General features: G+C 37.0%; 1 protein-coding gene across 1 annotated transcript; it reads right to left on the reverse strand.

The window, feature by feature from the left end:
* Positions 1–6,152: 6,152 nt before the first annotated feature.
* On the reverse strand, positions 6,153–16,695 carry LOC117291865 (peroxisome proliferator-activated receptor delta-like). Its single transcript, XM_033773805.1, has 8 exons — positions 16,448–16,695; positions 14,068–14,342; positions 12,663–12,739; positions 12,017–12,167; positions 10,538–10,746; positions 9,134–9,399; positions 7,669–7,853; positions 6,153–6,750 (listed from the first exon to the last, which is right to left on the reverse strand). Exons 2-8 carry the CDS (start codon positions 14,270–14,272, stop codon positions 6,497–6,499), a joined length of 1,347 nt encoding a protein of 448 aa, XP_033629696.1. The 5' UTR covers positions 14,273–14,342; positions 16,448–16,695; the 3' UTR covers positions 6,153–6,496.
* Positions 16,696–18,909: the final 2,214 nt, after the last annotated feature.

Raw genomic sequence — 18,909 nt, forward strand, 5'->3', positions numbered from 1 at the left:
GACATTGTTTTACTCATTTCCCAAAAACTACAGCACCTCAGCATGTAATATTTTCAGGGAAGCTTTCTACTATCATTATCTTCTAACTGTGTAAGTTTAGTGTAAATCTGTGGACATTGTGGTTTTTGTCCTACAAAACTTACATAGACCCTTTAAAGACAGTGGACACAATTGGTAATTACTCAAAATAATTATTAGCATAAAACCTTTCTTGGTGACAAGTAATGGGGAGAGGTTGGTAGTATAACACATTGTGAGAAACAGCTCCGTCTTAAGTGACGTAGTTTTCGAGTAAGAAGTAATTTTCCACGAATTTGATTTCGAGACCTCATATTTAGAACTTGAGGTCTCGAAATCAACCATCTTAACGCACACAACTTAGTGTGACAAGGGTGTTTTCTTCTTTCATTATTATCTCACAACTTTGATGACCGATTGAGCTCAAATTTTCACAGGTTAGTTATTTTATGCATATGTTGAGATACACCAACTGTTGAAGGCTATTCTTTGACAATTACCAATAGTGTCCACTGCCTTTAACGTAGTCTGGGCCTAGTTTCATGTACACAACGTGTAATAAAGCACGAATCGGTAAATGCTTAAAATGTTAGGGGACTTTAATTATAGGAAATCAGTTCAGCTGAACTATATTACCGTGCTTGTTAATGATTAAGCGGATTGTATGTACATGTAACTGCTAATTAGTTTACCTAAATGTTTGCAATGGCGACGTTCAGTTGGTGGTCTGATATATTTCACAGACCGGAGATGATGGCATTTGAGCCAGTTCAACCCGCACTAAGCAAAGATGTACTATTATTATTAATAAGTCATTCTTTATTCATTACAAAACAATCGGTATAAGAACACAATTTTCAAAATAATTGCGTGTGACATTTGGGTAGCATATTTTCGTTACACATCTGCCGAGCACACGACACACGCAACACCTTAAGTTCACAAAGAGTTAAGACTAAATTAATCGTCCTAACTTAGAACTAGCTCTAAGGACTGGTCGCAAGTTAGAACTAGTCCTATATCGTTCTTTGTAAAATCGAACCCCTGGGCACGCTAAGTTCAACATGTCCTGGAAGGAGGACTTCATAAAATTGCGCATTTTAATGTTGCTCCAATTTCTCCCACAATTGTTTGTTTCGTAAAAATATTATGTATTGAATTGTAAACAACATTAAGTTTTCTTACAAACATTTTGCAAAATAATTGCTTGTGACATTTGCGTCGCACATTTTCGTTATACATCTGCCGAGCATACACACGCGAATGCCTTAAAGATGCTATGTCAGATTTTTTGCCCCAAACATTAAAAAATTGATTTTTTTTTTTGAGTGAATGGTATTTCAAAGAATCACTCGCTCTAACGAAAACAAGTTTAATTTTTACTTTTAATGGTCAGGAACCATGACAAAAATTTGAAACGTTTCTTATAAAACACCAAAGAATTTGTCACGTGATATATTGTCGGGATCCCGACAAAAACTAATTTTGGGCACTTTATTTCACTAATACTAATAATTGGCGGACTTTTTCGAGCAATGGCTCAAATGAAACTTGTAACTTTCTCGACCCCCATCAAAATACCTATTGAATTTTCAATCAAAATTTTTGGGTCAAATCGGCCAAAATTCTGACATAGCATCTTTAGAGGAATGTTATTTGCCCAGTGACTAGGGTACTGTATACAGCGCGTTGATATGGTTATTGTAGGCTTATGTGCTATTTAAGAACTAAAGTTATAATGACAATACGGCGATAAATTTCACATGCAAGTAAAACGTTGTTTGCATTGGAAGTTGTATTTTCCAAAGTCCATGTGTACAATGTCTACGAAAATGACTGCTTCCTGCACGGCACATAGATCCAGACAACTCGGACAAATTAATGGCTGTGTTCCAGCCTTCTCAGAAACATATCCACATTTTTCGAGAGAGGGCGAATTGAGATACTCTATTGTCCAATTTCTTTCGGCGACCAGGGCCCAATTTCATAGAGCTGATAAGCAAACAAATTTGCTTAGCATGAAATTTCTTCCTTCGATAAAAACCAACATGAGTTTCCACGTGATTTTAAGGATGAGCAAACAACAACGAAAAACAGTAACAGGCAATATGCAACAAATGGAAAAATGATTGGTAAGCCAGTTTTTTATCAAGTAAGAAATTTTATGCTAAGCAAATTTGTGTGCTTAGCAGCTTTATGAAATTGGGCCCTGATTTCAAACCCTATAAGACTTTCTCTTCAGAACATACTCTATTTTCTCCCGCCGTTATGCTTAGAGGATTTAGGTATACTTTTTTTTACACAAAACATGTCCACAGATTTAATGATTAAAGTTACTCAGTTTGAAGGAAATACTTGCAGAAAACTTCCCTTAAAACATAACTTGATGAGGTGCTGCAGTTTTTTTAGAAATGAGTAAAACAATATTAATTTCGGTTGTTACCAATACAACCAAACAAGTAAAACAATGTCACATTTTCGTCTCGGTCGTCAGTGAGATGAACATTATTATTAGCATGTAAAAACGTATTAACCATGGTATGTTATGGTAAGATACCGGAACTGGTTAATACGTTTGTACATGCTAAAACTGAGACTATAAGCTAATTTTCGTGACATTAATTCTTAAACAATAAAGCACCACGGAAAGTAATGTTTTAAGGAAAGCTTTCTCCTATCATTATCTTCAAACTGTAGCTTAATGTAAATGTGTGGACATTGTGGAAAAGTACACAGACCCTTTAAAACGTTTTCCATATGTTTTGTTCACCTTTGCTTAATAAGAAGTATGGGAATTTGATGGGAAAATCCTTTCCTTGATTGACCCATGGCTGAACCTCTCTTGTTCCTATTACAACCTATACAAACTTACCCTTTCCCTTATACTGATCATTCTGTACAAAATACCTTAGTCAACATTCACAATCGCATTGTCCGAATTTTAAAATAAAAAATCAATGGAAATGTAAAATGTGTGAAAAATCTTCAAGAGAAGCTCTCATATTATTCGTTACCTTTTGAAGTTCAAGTACAAAACAAAAAGGGGAAAAAAGACTCCATAGGGAAATTCTAAAGACAGGGGTGCTCCCTATCACCAAAGTCACGGTGAACATTATAAGGACAGGGACAATGGAAATAATTAAAGATGTCTCTACAGGGATACGTTTTTGAGAATGTGCGGTGGTTTATGTGTTGTACATGTCCATGGTAAGACAATCAGTAATGCGTCACAGGATACAGTTGTTCGAGGTTTTTAGTGTAAATAATTGAGAGACAATGTAGCGCAATTCCCATTGCTTGACACACAAGTTCAAACTACCAGACATTATGACGTGACATTTTGTATGGTTGAAATTCAGCACATTTTTTGGCAAACATCACTTCTGGCATTTTGTCATACGAACGCCGTTCCAGACAAAGTATCACTATAAACGTTTATAACATCCATCAAAACACAACAGACGTTAAATCAATCAAATTTCATTTTCAATGTTATATTAACAGTATTAAGTTTTTAATAACTCACAGATTTCTGAAGATAGTAGGGATAGTTTGATATAATATTGGACATTTCCATTCATGGTTTGTACAGTGAGTGTCTACATTGAACATCAATATTGGATATTGGACATTCCCGTAGCTTTGTACAGTGAGTGTCTACATTGAACATCAATATTGGACATTGGACATTCCCCTATGTTTCTACAGCCAATATAGATTTATGCGCTTACTGCCCCCCAAATAAATCCGGTGTTTACATGGCGTCGAGTTATTATTACCTATAGCGCCATGATATATATGTCCAGAGAAAATTAATCAAATAATTATGTGCAATTAACTTTTGATAAATGGGCCAGACTATTGCACGAATATGTCACTACTCGTATACAACTCAGTTGAATCTGTTAATGTCACGAGGATGTGCGTAATCCAGAAAGCCTCCCCCCCCCCCCCCCCCGCACCCACCCACTCAGAATGAAGAAGCCATACCATAATGGTTTCGCCCGACTTGTGCATTTATTTTATTCCCGAGATTTGCCGTTTCATCGAACCGATTGACACCATTGATAAGACAGTATACCGCCTATACGGATTAACCGTATCACCACGCCACTACAAAGAATTAAGATTTCTCTTTGAGTGACACATATTTTAAAGGGTCCAGAATTTCACACTGGGCCCATTTACACTTCTAAAGAATAAAGAATTATGTCGTGAAGCATGAGGGGTTGCCATTGAGACTGTTTCGTGATCAAAATACTGAAGGCAGTATGTAGGTCAGGTCTTCCTAACGGTTTTAGTTTTAAAGAACACAGGAAAACCAAGGTTCTTTTTTACTGATTTATTCAACAGTTTTTGTATTTCCATGTGCAGTGATTTTTTTTTAAAGTGACTAAACTAAACATATCCCGTGCAGTACATTTTTTATTTATCAAATTGAGGAATCTTCTAAATACAAAAAGGCATGTTTCAAAGGCATTGGATATTCAAAAGAAAATTGTTAGAATAAAACTTGCATAGTAACGAGCAATTGAGAGCTGTTGATTGTTAAACACAATGGAGAAACGGCTCCCCCTGAATTTTTTTTTTTTTTAAGGGGGTAATTTATCACTTTTAAAGACTTCAGCTGAAGCCTTTTATTATACATCTGAAAACGCACATACTAGTGCAACACGGGTGTTTTTTTTCTCTCATTTATTTCATGCAACTTCGATGACCAACTGAACCCAAATTTCCACAGGTTTGTTATTTTTATGTTTGGATACATCGAGTGAGAATACTGGTCTTTGACAATTACCAAACGTGTCCAGTGCCTTGAAGTGCCACTACGTCACGAACGTATCGCCGTTCGTAAAATTAAATCATTCGGTTGAACTACTTATTTGTTAACTTCTCTCGAAAAACAACCGTTCACAATAGTTCCTCCCAGGAAGTGAAAGTGTTTAAATTAAATTAATTTACAACAGGAAAATCAAAACAGGCATCAGGTCAGAAATGCTTTACTTTAAAGGCCATGCAAACGGTATACACAGGCTGAATTGTGTCTTGGAAAAGGGAACAATTTGCTGTTGACCATTCATAAAGGAAACATAAAGCAGGGGACTGGTAACATAATTATTGTACGGTAAACTACTGTAGTACTGTTTTCCCTGACTAGGTCTTACTGTTTGCTCCTACGTTATTTTAGCCTTTCTTCGAATGTCCATGTACACAAAAATCTTTATTCAAACGATTTCGGCAACAGTACCTTTACACCAGCTCTATTACAGGCCTGATGTGCCTCGTTTTTGTCAATTGTAAATTTTGTACTGGAGCATTTCAAGGACACCAAGGCAATGACCAAAGGGTATGGAGAGGCAATAGCATTCGTTGCCTACGTGAAGTATCAGGCTCGAGTCCATTTGCATACACAGTTGTATTGCCTGCAGCCGATTTCACGAAACGCTAGAATTAATCCTATCTTGAGTTAGGACGAGTTATAACCCTACCTAACTTAGGATGGGTTCAATGCGTCCTAACGTCTTCGGATATTGAACTTAACTCGTCATTAGTCCTTATATTAATCCCAAGTTAAGTAGAGTTTGGTGAAAATGACGGTAGATCCCTTTGTAGACCATGTGTACACAATTGGTAGCTTGATATGCCGCGGACCAGAGATCTGGTGCACTGGACTCGGGGTTCTGATGACAAAGTCATCGGGTGTGGATTCCAATCCCGGTCATGACACTTATTAACTCAATAAATAAGAAATTTAACTCTGTCTCTTTTTCTCCAAGTCCGGAAATGAGCTGTTAGTGCACATAACACAGAGAGCACTCACCTAAAGGCACTGTACACAACATTTGGTAATAAATTGTCAAAGACTAGTCATCTCACTTGGTGCATCTCAACTAGATAATAAATTTGTGAAAAGTTGAACGCAACTGGTCGTCGAAGTTGCGAGACTTCTAATAATTGAAAAAGAAAAAAAAACACCATTGTCGCACAAGTTGTGTGCTTTCAGATGCTTTGAATTCGAGACCTCGGCTGAGGTGTCGAATTCAATTCAAATATTTAAGTGAGAAATTACTTCTCTCTCAAAAACTACGTTACTTCAGAAGGAGTCGTTTTTTTCACAGTGGTTTATAATATCAACATCCTCGTTACCAAGTAAGATCTATGCTACCAATTATTTTGAGAAATTACCAATAGTGTCCAGTGCATTTAAGCAACGGGGTGACACAAGGCTCAGGTGGCAATAAGTACACCGATGCGATATAAATGATGCCTTTAGTTTGACATAACACTTATGCTTGCAAAATATAGCGTGCTGGCAGTTGGAACACTACTTTATGAATATAACTTTGCCCCCATTCCGAAACACAAAGGAAACGGTTAATAGGGAAACCTATAGACACGGTTCTAAAAACCGATAATCCCTTTGAAAATCGTTATTAGTAGCAACTTTAATAATCTATACAAAACAGGAAGCCCGCCCTCACGTGAGACGATACACTTCTTTCATTAGTGGACTTGGCTGTACCGGTAACTTTCCGTCAAACATTTTGATGATTGCGTTCAGTTTACTGATCTGTTCTGGCATGACGTCACGAAGTAGTGTAAGCAGATTAATGGTATTCGCTAACAAGTTCTTCTTGTTTGGGTGGTTCTTGGCTAGCTCCTTGGCAAAAGCGGTGACTAACTGGTTCTGGAATAATTCCACAGCTGTCTTGTTCTCCAAATCTTCTCGGTCTGTAACAGCATGAGATGGAAAGAAAGTACAGTAGTGTTATTCGAGAAAGGCATTATCGTTTGGTTGTAAAAATTAGGTTACTTGGAAGGACCTTACTCTACACAGTTTCAAAGAAATGACTTCATCTTTTCGTTGCTGTGTTTCTTTGTGTATCATCTTTTTGATTATTTGTTTCTTTGTAGTCTCAATTGTTCAAACAGAACATATTTAAGCCTAGTTCTTCCTAGAGTCAAACACTTGTGTCCCTATTTTGAAGTATACATCTGCAAAATAATTATTATTTATTTTAAGCACAACAGTATGTGTCTCATTTTTGTGATCAACAAGGATGTCTAACATCAATCACTTCTCCCGTTTGATCTTCCCGGTGGATTTCCAAAAGGTGTTTAAAACTAGTCTCATCTCGAGTTAGGACAAGTTTACTCGTCCTACCTTAGGTTACCTTAATAACTCATAAAGAGTCTTAGGTATATTCCTACGTTAAGACTATCTTCGTGAAGTCGACCCACAGGTAGGCTAACTTTAAACCATTCAAGCTACTACACAGGATCGTACAGATTTCAAACTACAGAGTCTTGGTGATGCCAATATTTCGTAGTCCGTTTTATTGATCTGAGGTCTACATTTCAAATAACATCTCAAAGAGTGAGTTACTATGAGACTGTAATTCTGTAGGCAGCTTCGTTTCAAGCGGTATTTATACGGCGCACTATATTGATACTAATGCGTAGGTTACACTACCACATAACATGCTAAGATAAACTATTTTGGTATCTCCATCGGACAAGAAACACTGACTTGTTTCAAAGTCTGTTTTTTTCCCCCACTAGGCACAGTTTTCTTTGAGCAAAACATTATACGTATTATCATTGTATGTTTGGCTTAATTAAAAACCAAGACGTTACAGGGGATCTCACCTGGTGCAGCAAGTATAAGCATTGTAAAGAGAGCCTTTTCTCGTCCGTTGAGTTTCAATGTGTTAAGTTTAACGAAGTACTTGATCTTGGGTCGTTGGATATCCATCCTGGATAGAATTACCTCCATTCTGTGCTCATGGACGAAGGTATTATCCTCTGGGAAATGTAGCACCCCTTGGTAGTACCTATAGAAAATAATTCAAGGCAGTGGACACTATTGGTAATTACTCAAAATAATTATTAGCATAAAACCTCACTTGGTAACGATTAATGGGGAGAGGATGATAGTATAAAACATTGTGAGAAACGGCTCCCTCTGAAGTGGAGTAGTTTTCGAGAAAGAAGTAGTTTTCCACGAATTTGATTTCGAGACCTCAGATTTAGAACTTGAGGTCTCGAAATCAACCATCTAAACGCACACAACTTCGTGTGACAAGGGTGTTTTTTTTCTTTTATTATTATCTCGCAAGTTCGATGACCGATTGAGCTCAAATTTTCACAGGTTTGTTATTTTATGCATATGTTGAGATACACCAACTGTGAAGGCTAGTCTTTGACAATTACCAATAGTGTACACTGCATTAAAGTATACGTCAGCATTCCGTATCATTTCCTTTGAGGTTTTTATTATTACTTTGAGGTGTACATTTTGCACTGATAATGCAGCAAATTCAGCTAGGGAAGTTTTGCAGAGAAAAATAGTTTTACAAAATGTGCACATTGCCATCCTCATTCTAGTTGATTATTGTTTATAATGCAGTGTAATAATTGTAAACCTGCCTGAAGCAGCTGGTTGGCTATTTAGTTAGCAATGTCATCGGTAACAGGTCTTTCAAAAAATACTATTTGAGTCAATTAATTTGATTATACATAAATTATTTCCTTGTGTTGTTTTACACTTTTTCTGAGAACCATATCAAAAATGTTTGCTACCTCCATAAATATATAGTTTGCAAAATTTATTTTTAAGGGTTTGATACCTTTTGAAAATCAAGTTTGTTGCCATGACACGAATCCCTACTAACCGTGAATGAAGATGTATATAATATAATTTACCTGTGATCATTTTTTACCTGCTTCATTAGTCTCTCAAGATTTTGCAAAATAAAAATGTGCCCATCACGAAGCAATGTACTCAGGAGAGTCGCGTAAATCCGTTGTACATCCTACAAAATAATGTCCGTCGGACTGAGACGAACATTATTTTCGTGAAATTGTTTTACTCAAATCTAAACTACAGCCTCTCAGAAAGTAATATTTAAAGGGAAGTTTTCTGCGATCATTATCTTTTTAACCGTGTAAATTTAATGTAAATCTGTGGAAATTTGTGTTTCGTGTCGTACAAAAAGTACCTTAACGCTTTAATACCGTAGCAAAACTACCGGAGCAAAGCAAAACCACAGGAGAAAAACTAACGGACCAAAACTTCTGTTATTTAAAAAAACACTACTTAAAGTGCATGAACCTCTCAGCATTGCTCATCAGTGCAATTTCAAAGCAAGATTCCTTGAAGAGGATCAGCTGATCGTTGGCCCCCAGGGCTCGGAAGTCGGAAATCTTCTTCAGGAAGATGGCCGTCTTGTGGATACCGATTTCAGATGCGCATGAGATGTGCCGGCTGATATGGAAAGGGTTGGTCAGCTCTCTGGGTTTACCGTTGAGCTGCTCCTCCGAGATGCCGAGTGGTTTGACGGTGAAGACAACACCCGTTGGGAATGTCACATCCATGTCCTTAAAAGGCAATCACAAAATCGAAGTTTATAATATTAAAGGGTATAGGGCACGCAATCAGTAAAATTGTCTTACAAAGACAACATTTTGTTTGTCTGAAGACTTATTCAGAACTTCTGAAACCGTTGCAAATTGTCTTGAGAAATATTTATGGCTTAAACACTCAACACATCTTAATACAAACTTGATTCCTTTTGTCAGCAAACTCGAAATTGCTTTTAAAGGGCAAGATACTCGATCGGTAATTCTCTTACAACAATCAAAAACACTTTTTGTTTATGTGAAGAAAAAAAATTAAACTTTTACACCATAGCAAATTGTAACTACAGATCCACTTAAACTCAGTAGTTTTTGTTACCAGTTTATCTGTATATTAAGCCGGCGGCCGTCACAAAAATGTCTCGGGACACTATGACACCAGCTTGTGTGCATTGTGTGGACGAGATGGCTTATTTGGGGGTACTTTTTGTAACACAAAAACACAATGTCCACAGATTTACATCAAACTTACACGGATTGAAGATAATGTTAGTAGAGAGCGTACCTTAAAATATTAGTTGCTTAGGTGTTGTAGTTTTTGAAAAACTAGTAAAAGAATGTCATGTAAATACGTTTTTACATGCTTATAATTTTCGTCTCATAATCACTGAGACGAAAATTATGTTCATGACATTATTTTACTCATTTCTCAAAAACTACAGCACCTCAAGTAATATTTTTAGGGAAGCTTTCTACTATCATAATCTTTAATTTGTAAGTTTAATGTAAATCTGTGGACACTGGTTTTTTTGTCCTACAAAAAGTACATAGACCCTTGAAGTGTTTAGTGAAAGGGTCTTTAAAGATGTCTAATAAGTGTCCGGAAATCACACTACTGTATCTATATTGAGCCGACAAAACATGTCTATAAAGACCATGGAGACAGTCGATACACATTGCTAAGCAATCTTTAGAGAGGAATATCAATTCCTACCTTCAGCTCCTCTGGGTTTGTACATTTCTATGTTTTCTTCCTTGTAGCCCTTTACCTAGAGTGGCTTTTAGCCTTGTTTTGGGCGAACTTGCATAAAAAAAATATATATAAAAAATTGACATGCGTTGAGCAAAGGTTTTGAACGAAGCTTAAAGTGCACCATACCTGATGAACATACTTCCGAAAACCTTCAACTTCCTCCGTGGATTTCTCGCACTCGAAAATTCCAGCGTAGCTCTCATAAATTCTGTCCACAAATTGCCGATGATGGCGCTCTTCATCAGTCTCGGAGAGCAGAGAGTTGTCTTTAATTAGTTCCAGATCGTGAATAAGTTTTTCCTTTTCGGCGCGGGGGACTCGACCCATGCGGACGGCTTTGGGAACAAAAAAACATCGATTAGTTAAAGTCACCAGGAAGTGGTATTTTTTCAAAATAAAGCTTTTGTCACTAATATATGTGTTTTGATGAGTGGAATGTGAATAAACAGTTAGCTAAGGTTTTAAAAAATCAGTTCTAACATGTTATTTACAAATTTAAGAGTAGACCCCGACCCGAGAGGGCGCTGTTCGTGACGTCAATCGAGGCAGACTTTGCCTGTAATGCGTAGAGTAAACACACTTGCAAAGTACATGTACGGACCAAATCGTGAGTTTGTACATTTCAAAAAAAATGCCGACCAGGTGTATTGCTGCTGAATGCAGAAAAACACTTTTTGAAATGTACCAACTCACGACTTGGACGTACATGTACTTTGCACGTGTGTTTACTATACGCATTGCAGGCAAAGTCTGCCTCGATTGACGTCACAAAAGGGGTAGGCGGAGTCAGCCCCCCAAACAACTTTATATATTTTTTAAACATTTAATCGTGACAAACAATTACTAAAAAAAGTTGTTTTATTGTTCGTAAGCATATACTCTTATGTTTGAAAGAAAAAATATATATATTTCCAGGTGACTTTAATGTCTTCAAATTTCTTCAATACTAAGACTGGAAAGAAATCTTAAGAGGTATAAGTGTCTGTCATTTAAAATAATTTAAATGGAATCTTATTATAATTGTAGCCGGAAAATAACATACCAGTGCGTTATTTAAAGGTATTAAATCATTTTAAAGCATTTTATAAGTTCCAGGATACCATGATTCAGTTTTGTCAAAAGTCACAAACAAGCTAAAATTTTCTCCACGAAAAAAAAGGGAAAACAATCAATGCAATCGGTTGTGTGCCATTTCCAATCAGACATAACACATGGGTAAGATTGGGATGGCCGAGGGACACATCTTTTTTTATGACAGTTTTTTTTTTTTACTTTTGCTCTTCCCTGGGCGGCCTATGCTTGTTTTATTGCTTTGTCCGAAGAATTAAAACAAATAAATAAAATAAACAAAAAATAATATGTTCGTTCCTATCCGCAAACAAAATGTAAGTAAGAAACTCTTCTCGAATCTAAGCGCACCCTGGTATTTGAATTGTTGTAGAGATTCTTCCTCACGTGGGGCAATATAAAAGTTCGATAATCATGATTGATAATAACGTTCAATCATTGATAATATTGATCATCATTTTAATTGATAATGAGAGTCAAGTATTAATTATCGAAACTGACTATCGATTCTATTCGATTCATGGTAAATAAACTCACCTCCAGTAGACATGCCAAGAGATACACATTTCTGGAATCGGCAGTACTGACATTTATTACGAGATTTGATGTTAATATCGCAAGGTTTACTTTCCCAATACGGGCAAGGTTTGTACTTCAACTTCATACGCTGGGTCCGCCGGTAAAATCCCTACAACAATAAACAGTTGAAATTATGAATTTTGTTGCATGAATCCATCGTACACGGAATTGCAATGATGATGATGATCATCATCATAGGTGTGTTCAACTGGATTAAGATGTAGTCCTCCTCGTGTAAATGCCATTCTATTTCTTGCAGTTCTGGTCCATGTTGTTTCTGCATATTTATACCTTGATGTCATCTCTCCATCTTCTTCTCTGTCTACCTCTTTTCCCTTTCCCGTTCTTTGCAATATGACATTTATTATTAAAACTGATATTCCAAAGAATGATTCCGTCTATCAAAAACTAAGAGGAAATAATTGTAGCCATCTTGATTTTGATTTTGGTTTGTTTTTATAAAAAGCAATGGTATAATCAAACCTAGGCTGAAAGGAAACACCTGAACTTGGTAGTCTAGCTTCTGTTTGCTGATATTATTGGATACTGTACTTGGGTTATGACAACGGTTAGGCAAAAATAATAATCACTTTTTAGAACTTACCTTACATCCCTCGCAAGAATAAACGCCATAATGCATTCCTGACGCTTTGTCACCGCAAATCTGACATCGAATTATCTCTGAAAACAATATAATATAATATATTGTGTGTCGAAATGGTACATTTCAAAATCAACTTGTCTCGAATCCTGGCAGCGAATCTTCTCTAAAAACGTTTTGGTTTTCAGAAGTAATGTTTTGGGACTGGTTTTTTTTTTTTTACAAAATTATAATCTTGTTTTCTCATGCCTGACAACTTTGTTATAACGTGACCAAAACAGGATAATTCAATGGTGTGACTTTACAAAATGAAACCTAAATTATTGTTTAGGTTAGGGCTGGACACTGTTGATAATTTGTCAAAGACCAGTCTTCTCAGTTGGTGTATCTCAACACATGCATAAAAATAACAAACCACTGAAAATTTGAACTCAGTTGGTCGTCGAAAGTGCGAGATAATATCGGAAGAAAAACACCCTTGTCACACGAAGTTGTGTGCTGTCAGATGCTTGATTTCAGAGGTCTCGAAATCAAATTCAAATAATATTTTAGTGGAAAATTCATTCTTTCTCGAAAACTACGTTATCAGAGGGAGTCGTTTCCCGCGATGTAAACAGCTCTCCATTGCTTGTTACCAAGTAATTTTTTATGCTAACAATTATTTTGAGTAATTACCAATTGTGTCCAGTGCCTTTTACACCCATGTGTCTGCTACAAAGTTCGTGCAGTCATGAGTGCGTTTTGGCGACCCCAACCAATGCACAACCGATTCCCCAAGTCGGTTACCGTGATCAACCGAACACACGAAAACGCTCAACCGATGACCAATGCTTCTGTTGGGGTCGCCAAAACGCACTCCACGATCTGATCTTTTTTGAGGCATTTATGATTAATTTTCTTTATCTTCTCGAAGATATAACTGTACTAAAAGGGCGTAAAAGCAATTTCTGTATCTGATTTTATCTTTATCAATATTTGTTTCACTATTTTGGTTCGACAATACACCGATGTGTGAACCGTTTTCATGCATGTACCTTACAGGCCTTGACCTTCGCTTTTATAGGGGCACATCAATTTATCACTGGTCAGTGTTATGGGGCACCTCTACGAGGAAAATGTAAACTTTTACATGGGCCTTGCACAGGGTGTCACACCAATAGACCTTTACCATGGTGCAGCCATCGTGAATTTCTCCGTTGTATCAATGTTACCAAACCGAGGCTGGAAGAATAAAATAGTCTGGTTCCTATTTGCAAAAATATTATTAGCATTCATTTTCGTTTTTCGATACGAGGAACATGACCAAGATGGAGGCAGCATGACCTCACACATCACAACCCTTTCATCAGTTATTCAATGCTTTGTTGTCTGTTCCTGATTAATGTGAATGTTTATATTTGTGACTTACCATTATAAGTAAAACTTTTGTTACTGTCTTCGGCCGAGTCATCAGAATGGTAACTTGCCGTCTCAGAGCCACCCTTTTCTTGAAGATCTACGTCTTCTGATTTTGCTTTCTTTGAGGGATTTTCTTGTTCAAGATGGCGTTGTAAGCGAGCAGTAACAATAAGGTCTGCCTCAGCACGCCGGTAGTCTTCTATGGTCACCGCCATGCTATGTCTAAATAGTCCCTGGTCCAAGTTTACAAGCTGAACTATTTTAAATGTATATTCTTGGAGACCGCTGATGTGAACAAAACAGGATAAAAATTATATTGTCATGAACGATGCATAATACACTTTGGACCAAAAAAAATTCAATTAGTAAAAAAAGTGGTTCTGAATGAAATAACTATTTGAAACGGTTTCGACTTTGGATGTGTTCGACTTTCAATTAAATCTTGAATTTAACATCGTGCCTAAGATATGTTAAATTGCAAGTTTACGATTTCAATCTTTTAAATGTATCTACTCTTAGCTCGGGTGGTTAAAAACATAATATTGTTGGTTGTTTTCCACAACTTATGAACTGCGTAAAACACTTTGGACTAAACGTTGACTTGGTAAAAAGTAGGCTCTGAAAGACAGTATGATTTGAAACAGTGTTGACCGACTTTGGCTATAGGCTATGTGGGTGTGGGTGTGTGTGTGTGTGTAACGAGATGAACTTCTAAAAGCCGCGAACTAGTTTTTAAAACCCCAAAAGTGGTTAAAAATGCACAGAACACAAAACTACCATTAATTACCAATTGTCATTTATCGATACAAAGTTTTAAAACAAATTATTGTTTTTACTGTTAATGTCTAACAATGTAAAAACAACCTGTCTATCTATCTGTCTGTATTGGCCTATAATATACCTTCAACTCTTGTATACTTCGTATAATTAGGGCCTACTTGATGTACCGATGCCTTTATATCTCCACTGGTTGAGATCGTGGTAGCACAACGGCAAATCAAATTGTTGGTTCTGTGTGTGTGATTTTTCACAACGTTGGCTCAACAAATTTTTTTTTTGCTGTTTTTTTGTTTCTCTCCGTTAAGATCCCTTTCTTGAAGTAACCTAATGCATGATCTTTTATCTGGAAGTGTTGAATATTATTGTATCATTGATAGCTGTCCTCTGAGTCTACACGAGAATAATAAACACCACAAGAGTAATCATAGCTTTTTTGTTAACAAAGGTGCCCAAAATCCAAACAAAAATATCACCGGGCAGTTTAACTGTTATACTATCCCATTGAACTTTGATACTTTAATGTTGTTTGACTTGAATGTGTAAGTAAAATCTAGTAAATAATACATCATGATGTCAACTCAGAATGGTCTTTTTAGACTTTACGGAATTCCAAATGGAACAATTAATTGAACAACTAACGAATGGATCATAATAACGGATTCCAATTACATTGATTTATACTTATTTTCTGTAACTCAGCCTATTTCGTTAATACCATCCGCCCAGGTGATATTGTTAATAAGCTAGACAGTTCTTTTCAGAACTGAGAAGTCTCCCGAACACCCGAACAATCTACTCCGCGGTTGTAGTAGAATTATTAATTATATTATATATATTGATACCTCACCATGCAATGCCTCACATCCTATATATTTGTTTTCTATTTTTAAATTAATTTATTTTCTATTTTTTTTATATATGTATTGTACAATTTCTGCAACAGTTCTAACGATCACAGTGCCCTTTGCCCCAACCATAGTCCCAACTAAAGGAGAGGAAGTCATCGCGATTAAAGCGGGCCTGTGGCTGCCATACTGTACATGACATTATGACCTTTCACCTAGTGACTGCACGCACGCCCTATGTCTCCGTTATTATCTATTATTATAACCATAACTGGGTGAGAGTTCATAGCATTTACAGCCACATGAATGTTTTGATCATGACGACACAACCCCTGTTTTGTATTCATTTTTTATGAACTGAGACAACACTGTATATTATATGACGACTGTGTTGACATGGTCTAGCACAAAATAGTCACCAAGCTCGAGTCTCCTTGAGCCAGCCCACCATGACCCCACTAAACACAAAATGGCTAACAATGTCACGATGTATGTAGGCTAGGCCTACACTTCAGCCAGATAGCGCTCTATAATAGTATAAAACATGATGCTCTGATTCTGCTGAAACAAACGTGAACCACAGCTACATGATGTACATACATGATGCCTACACATACGCGTACAATACAGGATCGACATAATGACGTTATTCAATTAAATATGGTTAGGCCTAAGGTTTTTTTTTTAGTTACAATGTATAGGCCTACCGATGTAGATTCGAATGAGAGCCGGACGGGTGGTCCACTAATTAGTCAATACACTTACCGTAGATAGGTAATAAAAACCCATGTTTTTTGTACACAGTCAGATGTAACTTGTACTTGTAGTATGTACTACACTATGTAACTGTGTGAGGTACAAAATGCATAATACACGGTCATGTCATTGAGGTTTATAAATAGAACACTCTAGCATGGAGTTACAATCAATCATCGAGGACGTACGGATCACACACACACAAACACGGGCCCGGATCGTACGGATCGGGGTACTACTCTGTGCCAACTGATGGCGGTCTCAGTCTTTACAACAACCCGTGTTTACTTTCCTTTTGTTGACCCCAATAACCCCGACTTGTGCAAGTCCTCCAGGAGAAAATGACGGGATAATCTAATCCGTGACAAAGAGGGCGCTATACTCAAACAAATACTTGAAAGTCTCTCAGCCTCTTTAAAACCAGTTTTCGGACATTAAACCTCAGAAATCTTTTCAATTTTTGGCAAGTTAGCTTTTTGGAATTTTCAGTAATACCACAGAGAAAGTAACACTTTAATAATACCCCCAATACTTGTCAATATTGCAGAAATTGTTCAATGACGCTACATCAATTACTCATTATTTTTGGTGCCCGATCTTTTGTTGCGGCATGCACCCGGTAGTGCACTAAACAACTAGTTATTCATAATCAAGCGTATCAATATGCTTAAAGTGCTTGCCCTGACGGTCATTTGGGCCAATAACATTCCTTTAATCTTTATCTTGCAGCCCTGAGCTACCGTGGCGGTCCAATGGCTTTCTTCACTCAGCATCATGGGGAGCTGTTGATAGTTTAAAAACTGTGAGAAACGGCACCCTCTCTGAAGTGCCATAGTTTTCGAGAAGGAAGTAATTTTCCACGAATTTGGTTTCGAGACCTCAGATTTAGAACTTGAGGTCTCGAAATCAACCATCTAAACGCACACACCTACGTGTGACAAGAGTGTTTTTTTCTTTCATTCATATCTCGCAAGTTCGATGACCGATTGAGCTAAAATTTTCACAGGTTTGTTATTTTATGCATATGTTGAAATACACCAACTGTGAAGGCTAGTCTTGGACAATTACCAATAGTGTCCACTGCCTTTAGGTGAGTTCTGTAATATTAAAACCAACACTCGGATGACTTGGACATAATTACTTTTTTAGACCAATCACTTCGCCAGAACTCTCTATTTATGTACATTAAAAATAAACCTACACAACACAGAGAACAATTTCAATTCTAAAGCAAAATGCTCCACAAATTAAAATGCATGCAGCAGTTGCTACTCAAAAAATTATTTTCCTATTACATTAGTATGTAACAATCAGTGTGCACAACACATGTGAAGTATAAATTTGTCGTAATGCAAATGTTGCCCAATCGCAGTAAAAATTATTCCCTGCACAAAAACTTTATTAAATCACAACTTGCAAGTAAATTAGTGTAATGTGTCATTGTTTTAATAAATCTAAGGTTTGACATTAACTATTGATATCATGGAGCAGCCATCTTTAATCAATGCAAGTCTGTGTCTGAATCAACATTGACTGCGGCTGCGGTTGGGGGGGGGGGGGGCAATGGTTGAAGGGGGCTACGACTACAGCTATGGTCACAGACTCCCAGTGACAATGTTGCGAAGTGGGGATTTTCATCAATCCAACCGCAGCTACTACTGAAGCTGCCAAAACGGCCTTACAAAGCTGAGACAAAAAAATTTCAGGGCCAAATTCCATAAAGCTGTTTAGCAGAAGATCTGCTTAGCGTATTGTTGTATGAACCTGTTTTTACTAGACAAGATTTTCCTGTGCTTATAGCGGGTTTATACTTATAAAATCAGTGAATGCTATCACATGGAACTTGACAATAATGGTGACATAGTCTACTACCATAACAAAGAAAAACCTTTTAATGACATTTTTAAGTAAATTCTTAGATTTTCTATTTGTAAAAATTATGGAACACTGGCCACGAGGGGATTTGACCAATGTATGGGGCTAAGGAAAACATGACATTCACATACATTCTTACAGGTTTACTTACTCCCCACTAAATTTGTATTTTCCCTCCTTATACCAGCATTCATCCATAATCTAGACAGCTTAACTCTGCTTTATTTAAACACAAACAAGATTTGTCACTCATTCAGGCTTATTCGACTGTAAACGTACATTATTTTTTGTCACCAAAGCGAGCTTGGGCATGGCCGGTGTCAGATGCAATTGTGTCCGCCATGCAATACTGTCTGCTTCGGACACTTTTGCATATGCAATCGTGTCAGGGGCTATGCAAAAACCGTCCAGTGGACTAAGCGAGCGTGCATGCACTGAACCTACGTAATGCAGCATGAATATTCACGTATTTCATGATTTCAGCGAATACCCAACGGCCGAACATTTCCCATGTTATTCATGACATGCACTTAGTTAGCTTGAAAAAAAAGTGCCAAACGTGTTCCGTCGACCAAGGGCGTTTAATTTACTGCAAG

The sequence above is a fragment of the Asterias rubens genome, chromosome 6 (assembly GCF_902459465.1).
Source record: "Asterias rubens chromosome 6, eAstRub1.3, whole genome shotgun sequence".
NCBI classification, from domain to species: Eukaryota; Metazoa; Echinodermata; class Asteroidea; order Forcipulatida; family Asteriidae; genus Asterias; species Asterias rubens.

What these genes read in the sequence shown, in the direction of transcription:
- LOC117291865 (XM_033773805.1), bottom strand. Translation starts at nt 14,272, where the DNA reads ATGGCGGTGACCATAGAAGACTACCGGCGTGCTGAGGCAGACCTTATT. An exon ending in TTCGGAAGTATGTTCATCAG is followed by an intron (nt 9,400 to 10,537) that starts GTATGGTGCACT and finishes TTGCCTTTTAAG; the next exon opens with GACATGGATGTGACATTCCC. An exon ending in GCTTATACTTGCTGCACCAG is followed by an intron (nt 6,751 to 7,668) that starts GTGAGATCCCCT and finishes ATGCTGTTACAG; the next exon opens with ACCGAGAAGATTTGGAGAAC.